At 39.0% G+C, this 18,555-nt stretch overlaps 1 protein-coding gene across 1 annotated transcript in view; it reads left to right on the top strand.

Annotated features, from left to right (window-relative positions):
* LOC144960178 (uncharacterized) overlaps positions 1–18,555 on the top strand; it is a 72,352-nt gene that overhangs the window by 2,087 nt on the left and 51,710 nt on the right. Inside the window, exons 2-8 of the mRNA XM_078893200.1 lie at positions 5,474–5,569; positions 6,860–6,959; positions 10,187–10,354; positions 12,118–12,301; positions 13,693–13,845; positions 15,589–15,787; positions 18,043–18,295. Of these exons, the coding sequence (XP_078749326.1) occupies positions 5,515–5,569; positions 6,860–6,959; positions 10,187–10,354; positions 12,118–12,301; positions 13,693–13,845; positions 15,589–15,787; positions 18,043–18,295 (1,112 nt within the window). The 5' untranslated portion in view covers positions 5,474–5,514. The remainder of the gene's footprint in view (positions 1–5,473; positions 5,570–6,859; positions 6,960–10,186; positions 10,355–12,117; positions 12,302–13,692; positions 13,846–15,588; positions 15,788–18,042; positions 18,296–18,555) is intronic.

Raw genomic sequence — 18,555 nt, 5'->3', positions numbered from 1 at the left:
CACTTGCTTTATTGAGCTTTACTAACGTCAACTCACTAGACTGTGCAAACTATTAAGTACTGTTGCGCTCGAGTGTCAGGCTATAGATAGTTCGAAGATGACGTCACTCTGGTTTTTGTTATTGTTTTTTGCCATCCGCGTTTATGAGTATATCTAACTATACTGTATTAACCAGACTATAGATAGTATGCGCTTGGCTAAGAAACTCATAACATTGCCATCCGGAAGTATAGCAGACCAACACACAAAACTATGTGTGACGTTTAACGTATTTAGTCTGGTTGATACAGTTTAGTGAGAACTTCTCATAACGCGGATGGCAAAAAAAAAAAACCAATAACAAATACATGAGTGACGTCATCTTCGATCTATCTATAAACGATCATGGTTACACACAGTTTTGTGTGTTGGTCCGTTATACTTCCGGATGGCAATGTTATGAGCTTCTTAGCCAAGCGCATACTATCTATAGAAAGTTCGAAGATGACGTCACTCAGGCTTTTGTTATTGTTTTTGCCATCCGCGTTTGTGAGTTGTTCTCAATAAACTGTATTAACCAGACTATAAAAGATCATGGTTACACAGAGTTTGTGTGTTGGTCCGTTATACTTCCGGATGGCAATGTTGTGAACTCCTTGGCCAAGCGCATTCTATCTATAAGATAACGATGGCTACGGTCTGACCCTGACCAAAATATTACGTCAAAATACAAGGCCAGATCAACAAAACTTGATGAGTTAGCCAGTACAATTTTAACCAATCAAAACCCTGGATTTCGGACACAAATTCAAGCCCGCTCTGACAAATTGATAGCTGGTGATGTACATACAAAAGAAGGAATAAAGTTGACGTCACTCAGCTCTTTGTTATTATTTTAAGACCGCCTGTTAGTGATTATTTTTCACTAAATTATATCAGTCAAACTATAGATAGAATGCGCTTGGCCTAGGAGTTCACAACATTGCCATCCGGAAGTATAACGGACCAACACACAAACTCTGTGTAACCATGAACTTTTATAGTCTGGTTAATACAGTTTAGTGAGAATAACTCACAAACGCGGATGGCAAAAACAATAACAAAGGCCTGAGTGACGTCATCTGCATACTATCTATAAACGATTAAGGTTACACATAATTTAATGTGTCGGTATGTTGTATCCGACTGGCGAACGTTGTGAGCATTTTACCTAAACGCGTAGCATCAATAATCCTATTGTCAGGCTGAAGGTCTCGCAGGCTACGGCCAAAAGAGACCACGTGACAGTCAGGCAGAAGCATCAATGGGAAGCAGAAGTCGTAACGTCGTCTCAACCTTTCTCTCTTCCGGTTCAAAACTCATTGGAAGTGTGTAACAAGTCTTCCGGACAATGCATTAACAATGAATAGGTTACATATAGATAGTATGCGCTTGGCTATGAAGCTCACAACATTGCCATCCGTAGGTAATACGGACTACCACATTAAACTCTGTGTAACCATGAACTTTTATTGTCCGGTTAATACAGTTTAGTCAGGATTACTCATAAACGTGGATGGAAAAAAACAATAACAATGACCCGAGTGACGTCAACTTCGTTATATCTATTGAATCATAAGGTGGAATAACTATTTTAGTAGCGAGCCGTATAAGCAGAAATATTCTGATTGGTTTATGCCTAGTAACGAGCAAAACCATCAAAGTCTCGTTCAGGGCATAGTTGGAAAAGGCTCTTTACTCACATTCTCTCACCGTCCTCAGGTGTAACATGAGTACCTGATCGTTCACAATGTTGTATCTGTTCGAAAAAATTGTAACATCGCCTAACAGGCGTCATGTTCCGTCTTAAATGTTAATTGTTGCTGTTGGCCAGGGACCCATTGTAAAGCGTTTTGAGCACATTTAGTTGATATTGCGCTATAGATAGTATGCGCTTGGCTAAGAAGCTCACAACATTGCCATCCGGAAGTAATACGGACCAACACACAAAACTATGTGTAACCCTAAACTTTTATAGTCTGGATAATACAGTTAAGTGAGAATCAAACATAAACGCGGATGGCAAAAAACAACAACAAAGACCTGAGTGACGTCAACTTCGAACTATCTATAGATAGAATGCGCTTGGCCAAGGAGTTCACAACATTGCCATCCGGAAGTAATACGGACCAACACACAAAACTATGTGTAACCCTAAACTTTTATAGTCTGGATAATACAGTTAAGTGAGAATCAAACATAAACGCGGATGGCAAAAAACAACAACAAAGACCTGAGTGACGTCAACTTCGAACTATCTATATAAAAGCTAACCCCCCCTCCAACCCCCCCCCCCCCCAAAAACAGAGGATCATTTACAAAGGTATGTACCCAGTCCACCTGAAGAGTGCTATTTTTTTTACCTCCAATGAGACTAAAACCAGTATTGTTTACATCAATTTGAAATTTAAAATTGAGCTTTTGTATAGATAGTTCGAAGATGACGTCACTCAGGCCTTTGTTATTGTTTTTGCCATCCGCGTTTGTGAGTTGTTCCCTCTAAACTGTATTAACCAGACTATAAAAGTTCATGGTTACACAGAGTTTGTGTGTTGGTCCGTTATACTTCCGGATGGCAATGTTGTGAACTCCTTGGCCAAGCGCATTCTATCTATAGAGCAATATCCACTAAGCGCTTTACAAGGGGTCCCTGGCCAACCGCAACACTTAACATGTAGGACGAGGCATGACACCTGTTAGGCGACATTACGTTGTTTTTTTTTTCCGACAGAGACAACGCTGTTAAAGGCCAGGTACTCATTTTACACCTGAGTACGGTGAGAGAATGTGAGTAAAGAGCCTTCTCCATGGACTCAACTATGCGCCGAGGGAGGCTGGATCCCAAGACGTTCCGATCCGAAAGCGAGTGTCATACTCATGATCACACTCATTGGATCTCATCTTTGAAATCTTCTAAATGATAGATCGAAGTTGACGTCACTCCGCCTTTGTTATTGTTTTTTACTATAGATAGTATGCGCTTGGCTAAGAAGCTCATAACATTGCCATCCGGAAGTATAACGGACCAGCACACAAAACTATGTGTCACCATGAACTTTTATAGATAGTATGCAGATGACGTCACTCAGGCCTTTGTTATTGTTTTTGACATTCGCGTTTGTGAGTTGTTCTCACTAAACTGTATTAACCAGACTATAAAAGTTCATGGTTACACAGAGTTTGTGTGTTGGTCCGTTATACTTCCGGATGGCAATGTTGTGAACTCCTTGGCCAAACGCATTCTATCTATAGTCTGGTTCATACAGTTTAGTGAGAAGTACTCATAAACGTGGATGGCAAAAACAATAACAAAGACTTGTTTGACGTCATCTTCGTTCTATCTATACGCGTTTATGAGTAATTCTCACTAAACTGTATTAGCCAGACTATAGATAGTTCGAAGATGACGTCACTCGGGCCTTTGTTATTGTTTTTGCCATCCGCGTTTGTGAGTTGTTCTCACTAAACTGTATTAACCAGACTATAAAAGTTCATGGTTACACAGAGTTTGTGTGTTGGTCCGTTATACTTCCGGATGGCAATGTTGTGAACTCCTTGGCCAACCACATTCTATCTATAAACGTTCAAGGTTACACATAGTTTTGTGTGTTGGTCCGTTATACTTCCGGATGGCAGTGTTGTGAGCTTCTTAGCCAAGCGCATACTATCTATACATTTCGTTGTAATTTGACATGATGACTTAGTGCACTACTAATTATTATTTTGCTCATTACAAAAACAGCTGGTTCAAAAGTTAGCTTATTAATTCACGATCTATAAAAATCAAGGACGCTGCCTTGTGTCATAAAGTATTAGATTTACCATATGTCTTTTAAAACAATGTGTTTATAAAACTAAACTAATAATAATAAAATTCCCCTTTTTTATCCCGTGGGGGGAATTCGTCTCTAGGGTCTATTCCAAGGGAAGACTGGAATAACCCAGGCGTCAGCCGCAGTACAGAGCCGCAAATTGAGCTAGAGCAAGGTGACTTGTTCAAGGCCACACAGCGCAGGGGCAGGTGATCGAACCCGGGACCTTTCGTGTACGAAGCAAAGACCGTACCGCTGAGCCAGGCTGCCCCCTTTCTCATTTCGCGACATATTAACACACTGCACGTATGTTAATCACGGGATTTGCGAGCCTATTTAGCATTAGCGGCATTGAGGGATATCAAAGAGTGTGTAGGGTAACGTAGTTACCAAGAGCTCTCACTTCTCTTAACCGCAATGCTATTGTCGCGTGCCAGGCGAGACAGCGAGGTGAGTGTGCTCCGCGTGTATCATGCGCGCTAGGCTTACTGATACAATGAAGAAAATACGAGTAGAAGAAGGAAGATGCTTGGCTTAATCAAAAGCGGGAAGTGAGAGCTCTTGGTAACATAACAATCGTTACCTACACGCTCTTTGGGGATATTCATCTCATAACAACAAAACTGACTCACAATATTTTGTAATACAGGATGGTGTGTGTTGGTTTGTTTTGTGTGGTAACGAGGTGGAGGGGTTAAGTATTCTGTTCTGTGTACACGCGACGCACTCAAAAATAGTCCACTCAGGCCTTTGTTATTGCTTTATTTTTTTTCCATCCACGTTTATGAGTAATTCTCACGAAACGGCATCAACCAGATTAAAGATAGAACGAAGATGACGTCACTCAGGCCTTTGTTATTGTTTTTGCCATCCGCGTTTGTGAGTTGTTCTCACTAAACTGTATTAACCAGACTATAAATGTTCATGGTTACACAGTTTTGTGTGTTGGTCCGTTATACATCCGGATGGCAATGTTGTGAGCTTCTTAGCCAAGCTCATACTTTCTATAGCACAAAACGTGCTCACAGCACTTTACAAACGTTATGTTGTGTGTGATATTGTGAAATTCATATGTTCTTGGTGGTAAAATGAAAACACCGCAAAACACCAAATTAATTAACGATTGCGTGACAACCATAAAAAAATAGATTATTCATATTTAGGATTCATTAGGTCTAGTAAAATTTAAGACTGTGTGCAAAGATTTGTGACAATACATTACAGGGTTTGAGAGAAACAGATCGAAATTTATTTTGAAACGGACTATAACAATAATAGGCATTAGTGGCGTCCGCATATGGAATATCTCCCTCAACTGTCGGTATGTATTTGACTTACTTGACTTAGTGCTTTTATCACCCTAATCGTCCGATTAAAGAAATGAACAAGAATGGACATCCCAACAGTAATGAAGAAAGCTGAGAGAAGATCTGGACGGAAGGCCCTCACTTCAAAATCATCTCTCATGTCTCGTGTACAATCTCGGTCTAGAGAAGGAGGTAAAGTGATGTAAGGTCAAGGTTACAATATAATACATTTTTAGATTGTAGTTTACCATTACCAAAGCTCATTCCGAGTATCAGAAAATTTATATCGTTCGTATTTTATTTTATTTTATTTTAAAAAAATTTTTTTTTTTACAGCCTAAAGAATCCAATTGTGTCATTTCGATGCAGGAGCCAGAATGAGGTCATTGGTTTTGTTCACCTTGTGGACGGTTATAGCCTGTGGCTATGCTGGTAAGATGTTGGCTTTATTGATGATGATGATGATGATGATGATGATGATGATGATGATGATGATGATGATGATGATGACAATGATGATGATGATGATAATGATGATGATGATGATGATGATGATGATGATGATGATGATGATGATGATGATGCTGATGCTGATGATGATGTGATAATGGTGATAGTAATGATGATGATGATGATGAAGATGATGATGATGATGATGATGATGATGATGATGATGATGATGATGATGATGATGATGATGGATGATGATGATGATGATGATGATGATGATGATGATGATGATGATATCAATCAATGTTATTGGTTTGCAACCTCAGAAGATACCTGTCTTAGGAACGGTCTTGGGTTGGTGCGGCTATTTGGTCTTTTTATGACACATTAGCCTTCGGACCGGAAGGTTCCAGGTTCAAGTATCGTTCAGAGCTTAATTGAGTCCTTGCAGAAGGCTCTTTACTCGCATTCTCTCCCCATACTTAGGTATAAAACAGGCACCTGGCCCTTATCAGCATTGTCCCTGTCGGGGGGAAAATAGATATCACCTAACAGGCGTGAAGCCTTGTCATCTATATATGGAAAGTGTTGCTGTTGGCTAGGGACCCAGTGTAAAGCGCTTGAACACATTAAGTGAATATTGCTGTATTAAATGCTCATACCCGACTAAGCAGGAAGAAAAACATTGGATGGATTATTTTTTGGGATGGTACTTTTTTTTTAATCTTTTGTCGGACACTTTTACATATAACCATTTCATGTGCGGCTATGTGGTCAAGTGGTATGAACTCGCTTTCGGGTCGGAAGGTCCTGGGTTCGAGCTCGCTCGTCGCATAGTTGAGTCCTTGGAAAAGGCTTTTTACTCTCATTCTCTCATCGTACTCGGGTGTAAAATGAGTACCTGGCCGTTAACAGCGTTGTCTTTGTCCAAAAAATTGTCATATCGCCTAACAGGCGTCATGTCCTGTCCTGCATGTTAAATGTTGCTGTTGATCAGGGACCCCTTGTAAAGCGCTTTGAGCCCATTTAGTGGATATTGCGCTATATAAAAGCTCAATATTGTTTTTTTTTAATTGTTTGTGTGTGTGTGTGTGTATGTGTGCACTTGTGTGTGTATTCATTTGTGTGGAATCATCACCAAACACACAGCCATCTGGTGAACCTGCGTCTATCAGTCAATGTGTTTTCTTGTTTTACACACCTTTTTTACACACCTTTTTTTACACACCTTTTTTACACACCTTTTTTTTACACACACATTGTTTGACACAGTCCCCCTGACGTACAGAGAAGCAGACAAATGTGCTCAGAGATGCAGCGGCTACAGTAAATACAAATATGAACCTGGGACGACCTATTTGTTTGACTACAGGTATGTGGGTGTCGATTATATTTACATTCTAATCTCTCTTTGGGAGGCCTTCCGAAAGCTCCTACATCCCCAGTATTCTTGTTTTTTTATAATGTTTTTGTAGGGGGTTTGGGAGGGGGGAAACTTTTTTTTAATTGTCTCCCCCTCCCAAACTCCCTACTAGAATATTATTTTAAAAAGTTTCCTCCCTCCCAAACCCCCTACTAGAACAAGAATATTTGGGAGTAGATGTAGGAGTTTCCTTAGGGTTTTTTTTCTATTATGTTTGGTGATAAGTCTTAGTAAAGCTGCTAGTGTGTTTGTTTTTCCTATAGATAGAATGCGCTTGGCCAAGGAGTTCACAACATTGCCATCCGGAAGTATAACGGACCAACACACAAACTCTGTGTAACCATGAACTTTTATAGTCTGGTTAATACAGTTTAGTGAGAACAACTCACAAACGCGGATGGCAAAAACAATAACAAAGGCCTGAGTGACGTCATCTTCAAACTAGCTATAGATAGAATGCGCTTGGCCAAGGAGTTCACAACATTGCCATCCGGAAGTATAACGGACCAACACACAAACTCTGTGTAACCATGAACTTTTATAGTCTGGTTAATACAGTTTAGTGAGAACAACTCACAAACGCGGATGGCAAAAACAATAACAAAGGCCTGAGTGACGTCATCTGCATACTATCTATAGATAGAATAAAGTTGACGTTACTTGGGTCTTTGGGGTTTTTTTTTTTTTTTTGGGGGGGGGGGGGGGGTTGGCCATCCACGTTTATGAATAATACTCACTAAACTGTATAGATAGTATGCGCTTGGCTAAGAAGCTCATAACATTGCCATCCGGAAGTATAACGGACCAACACACAAAACTGTGTGTATTCATGAACGTTTATAGTCGGGTTAATACAGTTCAGTGAGCATTACTCATTAACTCGGATGGCAAAAAACAATAACAAAGACCTGAGTGACGTCATCTTCAAACTATCTATAATCCCGACTATAAACGTTCAAGATTACACATAATTTTGTGTGTTGGTCCTTTATACTTCCGGATGGAAATGTTATGAGCTTCTGAACCAATCGCATACTATCTATAGATAGAATAAAGTTGACGTTACTCGGGTCTTTGTTTTTTTGTTGTTTGTTTGTTTGTTTGTTTTTTGTTTTTGGGCCATCCACGTTTATGAGTAATTCTCACTTAACTGTATTATCTTGAGTATAAAAGTTCATGGTAACAGAGTTTTGTGTGTTGGTGCGTTCTACTTCCGGATGGCAATGTTGTGAGCTTCTTAGCCAAGCGCGTAATATCTATAGACTCATCTCTCTCCTACATTCCTAACTATTGAACTTGTTACGATTTTTTGGGAGGCCTTCCGAAAGCTCCTACATCCCCAGTATTCTTGTTGTTTATAATATTCTAGTAGGGGGTTTGGGAGGGGGGAAACTTTTAAAAAAAAAAAAGTTTCCCCCCCTCCCAAGCCCCCTACTAGAACAATAATACTGAGGATGTAGGAGCCTCTCGATTTTTTTTTCCATTAGGGTTAGTCATAAGTCTTAGTAAAGGTGATAGGATGTTTGTTTTTCCTATTAGGGTCAGCTAAAGGTACTAGGTTTTACTTTTTATTAGGGGAAGTTGAGGGAATATTTGAGTTGTTTCCCTCAGCACGAGGAGCTTTCGGAAGGCCTCCTACTGACTACCCAGCCGTATATATCGACACGTTCGTAAAAGCGGAGTAATTTTACCGCTGATTTGTTAGCCAGGTGTTGTATGTTGATCAATCGAAATAGCAGTCAATGTTTTTAAATGTGCCCTCCCCCCCCCCTCCACCCCCCCCCCAAAAAAAAAATATGAAGACAACAGCCATTGTTTAAAATGTTACCAAAAGTGACCAATATTAAAACCTATTTATCTATCTATCCATCCATCCATCCATCCATCCATCAATCCATGCATCCATCCATCCATCTATCCATCTATCCATGCATCCATCGATCCATTCATCCACACTCCCATCCGTTTAGGTAAAATATTCACAATATCCGCCAGACAAATATAACGCACAAATACACAAAACTACGTGTAACCTTGACCGTTTATAGTATGATTGATATAATTTAATGAGAACTAATCACGAAAATGGCTGAATAAGAACAATAAGAAAGAGCTGAATGACGTCGATTTCGTTCCTTCTATTGAGAAAATGTTGGCAGGAATGTATAAATATAGAATCAAGAATTAATAGCGACACTTTATATGGATATTATGCTCTTGGCTAAGAAGTTCACAACATTGCCACCCAGAAATATAACGGACCAACACACAGAACTATGTGTAACCATGAAATTTTACAGTCTGGATAAGACTTATTCTTAGATGAGAATTATTCATAAACGTGGATGGCAAAAAAAAAAACAATAACAAAGACCCGAGTACGTCAACTTCATTCTATCTATATTTGTGCGGCTATGTGGTCTAGTGGTATGATACTCGCTTTCGGATCGGTAGGTCCAGGGTTCGAGCCTCGCTCGGCGCATAGTTGAGTCCTTGGAAATTGGCTCTTTACTAACATTCTCTCACCGTACACAGATGTAAAATGAGTACCTGTGCGCTAACAGCGTTGTCTCTGTCCGTAAAAAAATGTGTGATATCGCATAAAGGAGTCATGTCCCGTCCTACATGTTAAATGTTGCTGTTGGCCAGAGACCCTTTGTCTGGGTGGGGATCCTGACCTCCCATAGCGGGAGACCTCCTAGCTGGGAGGGAAACAGTCAAATGCATAGTTATTGTTTTGGGAGATGATACTTTTTTCCTTATAAATCATCTCTCTGTTTTGTATTATTAAATTTGTTATTTTTAATGTATAATGTAAGCATTTGAGTGTGTTCCTCTTTGTTGGATTTTGTGCTTGTGTCCGGATGAGACTTGTAGGTGATTTCAAACTAAGTACATTGGTGGTATGCTCTTGGAATCTACATCTGATCCCTATTTGTTCCCAGTTCCCCTTTGTCTTACTTTTTCTTGGGTGCTTTAATTGTAATTCTAGAACTTTTTACTATCCAATTTTCTTCCTTTTTACTGGCGCTGATATAACCTAAATGTGTTGCAAGCGCCGTAAAACCCTTAAAAGCAAAAACAAAACAGAGACCCTTTGTAAAGCGCTTTGAACGTTTAGTGGATATTGCCCTATATAAAAGTTCAATTTTTTAATATTAATTTTCTATCCCCAGTGCTACCACAACAACTGAGGTGAAAGGCGCAAGTGAACGGTCAGCCAAGTTGAAGATCGGCGCCAAAGCAGAGATTGAAGTTTACAGCGCCTGTGAATTTGCTTTGCGTCTGACCAATGTCCAGTTGATGCACACAGATGGCAGTGGTCAACTGAGAAGGGCTGACCGGTAAGAATCTCACATGTTTGTTTCCTCATTTGTTTTGTCTGTTTACTTGGTCATTCGTTTATTTTAATAACATGAGTGACTCTGTTGTGCGGCTATGTGGTCTTGTGGTATGGTACTCGCTTTCGGATCGGAATGTCTTGGGTTCGAGCCTCGCTTGGCGCGTAGTTGAGTCAATTGGAAAAGGCTCTTTACTCACATTCTCTCACCGTACTCGGGTGTAAAATGAGCACCTTGTCTTTAACGTTGTCTCTGTCCGGAAAAAAATATCATTTCGCCTAACAGGCGTCATGTCCCGTCCTAAATGTTAAATGTTGTTGTTGGCCAGGGACCCCTTTTAAAGCGCTTGGAGCACGTTTAGTGGATATTGCGCTATATGAAAAAAAGCTCAATTTAAAAAAAACACATTTTAATTAAAATGTATAGTTTGGTTGCAAATGGCAATGGATTATAGCAAGGTGCACGTTTTGGCAGATCTGAAAACCGATAGCAATTATGGGCCTGTTTTAACGGGATATTTTAAGAGTGGTTTTCAAAAACTACCTAACTCCGGTTCTTTCCCCATTTTGAGAAAGTGAGGATTTTTTCCTCTATAATTTCTCATTCCGTCTATTATTTTAACATAGACGTCTATTTAAACTTCAAATTCACACAAATCTAGCGAATTTCTTGTGTCACAGATTTCCATTTTTTAAAATATTTTTGTGTCTGAACCCCTTTGAGTGATGTCAGATTTTTAAACATTCCCTCTATAAATAGAACAGACGAAAAACGACATCCTTTACTCTTCAGAGCAAACTATCTCATAAAGCCGGAGTTTATAGCGCGAAAAAGAACAATAGCACTTGCTTGCTATCCTCTGGATCAGACGCTATTCTATCGCAAAGAACTTTCCGCCAAATCTAACAGACTCAGCTATCCATTCACTGTTGGGTGGATAGGTGGGAGGGGGGGGGGGGTCAGAAAAAAGATCTTGACTGCACCAGGGATCGATCTTGATCCTTTTCCGTGTGAAGCGAGTGCTCAACCAACTGAGCTATCGGGAACCCTGCATTACTCTTTAATGGGTGTTATTTTTATTTTTATTTTGCTGTTCTATTTATAGATGGAATGCTTCGACCCCTGACATCACTCAAAAGAGGCATTCACACTGGGTGGAGTTCCTGACCTCCCATAGTGGGCAGGGGGGCACTTACTGTGTTTTCTATCCCCCTGAATCTGTTTTCTTGTTTTGTCTTGGAATGAGATTACTTGATTTTGTCCTGGCCCTGGCTGGGAGGGGAACAGTCAAATGTATAGTTAGTTTTGGGAGATGTTATTTTCCCCCTCCTCATTCATGTACTGCATTGTGTTTTGTTTACGTACTATATATGATTTTGTAAACATTTGAGTGTGTTTTTCGTAGTGGGGACCTGTGCTTGTGTCTGAAAAAGAGTTTAACTTTTAGGTAGTCTCAAACTAAGTACTTTGATAGTGTGCTCTTGGAATCTACGTCTGTTTCCTATTTGAACCAATTCCCCTTTGTCTTACATTTTCTTGGGTGCTTTAATTGTATTTCTAGAACTTTTAACTCTCCCATTTTCTTCTCTTTTACTGGCGCTGATATGACATTAATGTGTTGCAAGCGTAAAACCCTTTAAAAAAACCAAAAAAACCAACAACAAAAAACCAACAACAACAAACAAACGAAGCAGTCACAAAAATCTGACAAATGGACATCTGTGGTTTCCCCCCTGTATTCTTCCAACGCTTCTTCTCGTCCACAGAGAACCCTCGTTCAAACAGAGCGTGGAGAAATCGGCGTTGAGGTTTTCCTTCAACGACGGTATGGTCCACAACATCTGCCCATCGCCTGAAGACCCTGCCTGGGTCCTCAACATCAAACGTGGTGTGTTGTCGGTCTTCCAGAACGGCATGTCTGACTGGAACAAAGACGAAAACCGGACAGAGGTGAGTCCATTTTACTTCTGTATCCATTCTGACGTAGGCTTACTAGACACTTAGTCAACTTCTGTGTCCATTCTAACGTAGGCGTACAAGGCACTTAGTCAACTTCTGTGTCCATTCTAAGGCAGACGTATTAGGCCTTAGTCAACTTCTGTATCCATTCTAACGTAGGCGTACAAGGCACTTAGTCAACTTCTGTGTCCATTCTAAGGCAGGCGTATTAGGCACTTAGTCGACTTCTGTGTCCATTCTAACGTAGGCTTACTATGCACTTTGTCAACTTCTGTGTCCATTCTAAGGCAGACGAACTGGGCACTTTGTCAACTTCTGTGTCCATTTTAAGGCAGGCGTACTAAGCACTTAGTCAACTTCTGTGTCCATTCTAACTTAGGCGTACTAAGCACTTAGTCAACTTCTGTGTCCATTCTAACGTAGGCGTACTAAGCACTTTGTCAACTTCTGTGTCCATTCTAACGTAGGCGTACTAAGCACTTTGTCAACTTCTGTGTCCATTTTAAGGCAGGCGTACTTAGCACTTTGTCAACTTCTGTGTATATTCTAACGTAGGCGTACTAAGCACTTTGTCAACTTCTGTGTCCATTCTAACGTAGGCGTACTAAGCACTTTGTCAACTTCTGTGTCCATTTTTAAGGCAGGCGTACTAGGCACTTAGTCAATTTCTGTGTCCATTTTAAGGCAGGCGTACTAAACACTTTGTCAATGACAATAGAATGCGGTTATGGGCTCTTGTGGTATGACACTCGCCTTCAGACCACCCCCCTCACCACCCCCCTTGGACACCCAGCAGTGAATTTTAGCGGAAACACTAGATAGGCTCCTATTCAAAGTCACAATTGCTATTGTCCGTTTCACGCTATGGATGCCGGGTTAAACTCCCGTCCCCATGGCCCAGTGACTCTGAAGGACTACTTTTGTGTTGTTTACCTTAATTTGAGAGATAATACATTCACTCAATAGAGCTATCCCCCCCCCCCCCGCATTATGTGCGGCTATGTGGTCTTGTGGTATGACAGTCGCTTTCGGATCGGAGGGTCTTGGGTTCGAGCCTCGCTCGGCGCATAGTTAAGTCCTTGGAAAAGGCTCTTTACTCACATTCTCTCAGAATTAAAATGAGTACCTGGCCATTAACAGCGTTGACTTGTAATATCGCCTTACAGGCGTCATGTCTCGTCTTAGATGTTCAGTGTTGCTTTTGGCCACGGGCCGCTTGTAAAGCAGGTTGAACACTTTTTGTGGATATTGCGCTATATATCAAGGTCAATTAAAAAAATGTTATAAAATTATACCGACATGATCTTATTGTTTTGAAAGGATCAGCCTCATTGCATACAATAATAAATCTATCTTACTGTATTTCTTAATTAACTGTGTAGACGGACCTGGCCGGTGTGTGTAGAACGACCTACCAAGCGTACAGTCCTGGCTATTTCAGCTCAGTGGTCAGAAGACAAAAGGACGTTCTCTCCTGTACCCAACGACACAATTCACAAGCCGTCTATCATGTGGCCATGTACGACATGCAGTCTGTGAGTATGATAAAATTGTCAGGCTTCAGAATGGGGATGATCTATATTACCTTTCCATTAGCAATGACTATGAAAAAAGTTTTTTTCTCTTTTTGAAGAAAAATTTTGTCTAAAATCAAAGCCCTATCTCCACTGAGTAAAAATGTTTTTGAATTTTGAAAATCCATTCATAAATAAACAAGTTATGCAGTTTCAAAGGTGTCATTTATGTGGATGACCCGCAAAGAGGAAAAAAAACGCGAAAATATGGGACGCTTTTTTGGCATTTTTTTTCGACCTTTCGTTGTATCTTGCGTCATAAATGGATTAAAAGATTGAAACTTGAAGAGCAAATTAGGATGGTGTTTTGTAAAATACGGGAAAAGTACTCGTCATATTCATATTAAATTTTACAACCAAAAAGAAGAAATGTTCATGTATTACCTTGTCAGCGACAAAACCTCCACGCCCGGTAGTTTTAGAAATATTTTACTCCAAAGAGTAAAAATCTTTTTTAACGATCTTCTGGTAATCGCACGAGTTTTGTCGCTTGACATAATTTAAAATGACCTTTTTTCTAACTGTGTGCCAACTTTCAGTCATATTCATCGATAAACAGCGTCGTAATTAATTTTTAAAAATAGCATATACTAAACGGCTTCGTCCCATATTTTGACGCGAATTCGGGCACTTCGAGAGCGAAAAAGAGGCCCAAAGATTTGTGCGGGATAGTCATTGCTACTTTCCATGTGCTCGAGGTCATTGGTCACATTCCAAAATGTGCTCAAAGTGACCTACATAGTGAAAAGTGCTCACAGCTTTCGAAATATTTTACATCACGATTGGTCATTTTGTTCAACTTGACACATGGGTATGTTTACAACTTTCATAAACAAAGCATCGTATTTACAATTGTTAAGAAATATCCAATCGTTGGACAGCATCAAATCGTGTGATTGATGACTCGGTTGGACGAAAACATGAATAAAGATCGCTCCCATTGATATGATATCTTGTTTATAACGCCATTTATTATTAAGCTGTAACTGAAACGAATAAATTAATGAACAAATCCCCACAAGCATGATAATAATAATAAAGACGACGACGATGATGATGGTGGTGATGGTGATGGTGATGATAAAGATGGTGATGATAACGATGATTGCGTTGATGATGATGATGATGATGATGATGATGATGATGATGATGATGATGATGATGATAACGATGATGATAACGATGATGATAATGATGATGATGAGTACGTTGATGATGATGATAACAATAATAATAATAATAATAGTAATAATAATAATAATAATAATAATAATAATAATAATAATAATAATAATAATAATGGGATTATTATTATTATTATTATTATTATTATTATTATTATTATTATTATTATTATTATTATTGTTATTATTATTATTATTATTATTATTATTATTATTATTATTATTATTATTATTGTTATTATTGTTATTATTATTATTATTATTATTATTATTATTATTATTATTATTATTATTATTATTATTATTATTTTAACGATAATGATAATGATAATACCAATAATACTAATAATAAGAAGAAGAACTATGACGATGAAGAGAACAACAACAACAAGAATAATAAAAACAACAGTCATATTTTTATTATTTTCCTACCTCATTATTTTTAAAAAATCCACCACACACAACAAAAAATATATATATGAATGTTGATTATGCCATAAAATCTTCTTGCCTTCCAAAGGACATGCAAAGTTTACCCATCATGAAGACAACTCACAATTGTGAATTCAGCATCAAGACAAAGGGTCTGTTGTCCCAGGGAACTTGTAAGGAGGTCCACATCTACAGACCGTTCTCTAGCGGGGAAAACGGCGGGTCCACCACTGTGGACCAGGTCCTGACGTACGATGGGGAAAGACGAGGGATAAAAACAAAGCAAAGTAAGTCGTCGTGGTTATTGATTTCATCATCATCATGATCATCATCATCATGATCATCATCGTCATCATCGTCATGATCATCATCATCATCATCATCATCATCATCATCATCATCATCATCATCATCATCATCATCATGATCATCATCATCATCATCATCATCATCATCATCATCATCATCATCATGATCATCATCATCATCATCATCATCATCATATCATCATCATCATCATCATCATCATGATCATCATCATCATCATCATCATCATCATCATCATCATCATCATCAACATGATCATCATCATCATCATCATCATCCCATCATCATCATCATCATCATCATCATCATCCTCATCATCATCATCACCACCACCACCACCACCACCACTGTGGACCAGGTCCTGACGTACGATGGGGAAAGACGAGGGATAAAAACAAAGCAAAGTAAGTGTTTGTTTCGGTTCTTATGGTGGTTATCATACACATCATCGTCATCGTCGTTGTCGTCGTCATCATCATCATCGCCATAATCATATCATCATCATCATCATCATCATCATCATCATCATCATCATTATTATCATCATCATCATCATCATCATCATCATCATCATCATCATCATCACCATCATCATCATCATCATCATCATCATCATCATCATCATCATCATCATCCTCATCATCATCATCATCACCACCACCACCACCACCACTGTGGACCAGGTCCTGACGTACGATGGGGAAAGACGAGGGATAAAAACAAAGCAAAGTAAGTGTTTGTTTCGGTTCTTATGGTGGTTATCATACACATCATCGTCATCGTCGTTGTCGTCGTCATCATCATCATCGCCATAATCATATCATCATCATCATCATTATCATCATCATTATTGTCGTCGTCATCATCATCATCATCATCATCATCATCATCATCATCATCATCATCATCAACACAATCATCATCGTCTTTGTCTTGGAATTAGACCACTTAGCTTTGTCCCTGCCCTTGCCCGGGTCATTGGCTGAGAGGGAAACAGTCAAAGGTGACGGGATCTGATATTTTTTCCCCTTGTAAATCATCTCTATGTTATGCACTGTATATGTTTTGTATAATATTATATATGATTTGTAAACATTTGAGTGTATTCTTCGTATTTGGAACCTGTGCTTGTGTCTGGATGAGACTTTTAGGCGATCTCAAACTAAGTACACTGATAGTGTGCTCTTGGAATCTACATCGTTTCCCAATTTAAACCAATTCCCTTTTATCGCACCTTTTCTTTGGTGCTTTAATTGTAATTCTAGAACTTTTTGACTACCCATTTTGTTCCTTTTTACTGGCGCTGCTATATATAACATTAACCCTCTCCCTACCAACCATAGGAAAATCGTCACATTCGTAACGATGCAACCGACAATTTTCTCATTCTGATTTGTCTTGTACATCACTAATTCTAAAGAAATGCTTTGATGACAGCTATACATACACTGTGTTGTATACACCATTTTGCTGAACGACATTCTGTATAGAATGCACTTGTTACTTTTTTGTTTGAGTAACAAAATTCTTTTTCGTGTTGTGTGGGTGTGAGGGTTTGAGGGGGGGGGGGGAGGATTCTAAAAATGGCTGGGGCGGAGAGAGTTAATGTGTTACAAGCGCCGTAAAAGCCTTAACCCTCTCCTTACCAGCCATTTTCAGAATTTTCTCCAAAACTTCACACCCACCCAACACAAAAACAGACATTATTTTATACTCAAACAGAAAAGCAAGAAGCACATTCTATACATAATATTTATTGTTCGACAATATAATAAAATTTCAAGTTTTTATAGCGATAGCAAAAAGAAATGAAATCTGGATGAGAAAAGTGACGGTTGCATCGTAACAAATGTGACGATTTTCCATTTGGTGGTAAGGAGAGGTTTAAAATCAAAATCATGTCTCTATAGGGAATGAGATTCGCGGAAGAGTAGCGTCCCTTGATTGGACGTCACGGGTGGAGAAGTTATTTGTAAACAAACCAACTACAAGCCAAGCGCTCCAAATACAAAATTTATTATTCATATTTTTGTACAAAAATGCATAACGTTGATTATGATATGCATTTTTGTACAGAAATATGAATAATAAATTTTGTTTTTGGAGCGCTTGGCTTGTAGTTGGTTTGTTTACAAATAACTTCTCTACAGGTGACGTCCAATCAAGGGACGCTACTCTTCTCCTGATCTCATTCCCTATGTTATTGATTTCATAGTGGACATAACGAGGAAAACCAACCTGCTGTTCGACCACGACACGACTACAATCGACCCGGACAGAGCGATGGACATGGCTGAGAGGACACTGACCAAACTGTGCTGGACCACCAAGGATGACATCCGACCAGAAACGCCCCAGATGTTTGGTCAACTGGTGTCCAGTGTCCGGTATTTGACCCATACCAATTTGGAAACGTTATACCGTCGTCTGAAGACAAAGGAAATATGTGCCCAGAACGCAAGAGGGATGTAAGTGGTTGGATGTCAACGTTCAAGTTTATTTTAGGCCATTGGTCATTAACCGTATAACATCTCTCGGAACAAATTAATTCTAACAATTATGATGGTCAGAAGTAATTTTCTTTGGGTATCTGGACATTCTCGGCTAAAAAAAAGGTTTAATAAAAATAACAAAAACAACAATGATGATGATAATAATAATAATAATAATAATAATAATAATAATAATAATAATAATAATAATAATAATAATAATAGTATTATTATTA

This window comes from Berghia stephanieae, chromosome 14 (genome assembly GCF_034508935.2).
Source record: "Berghia stephanieae isolate SIO BIC M18660-M18661 chromosome 14, UCSD_Bste_1.3, whole genome shotgun sequence".
Taxonomy (NCBI): domain Eukaryota; kingdom Metazoa; phylum Mollusca; class Gastropoda; order Nudibranchia; family Aeolidiidae; genus Berghia; species Berghia stephanieae.
The sequence above is the reverse complement of the archived record's forward strand: the minus strand, read 5'-3'. Positions and strand labels throughout refer to the sequence as shown.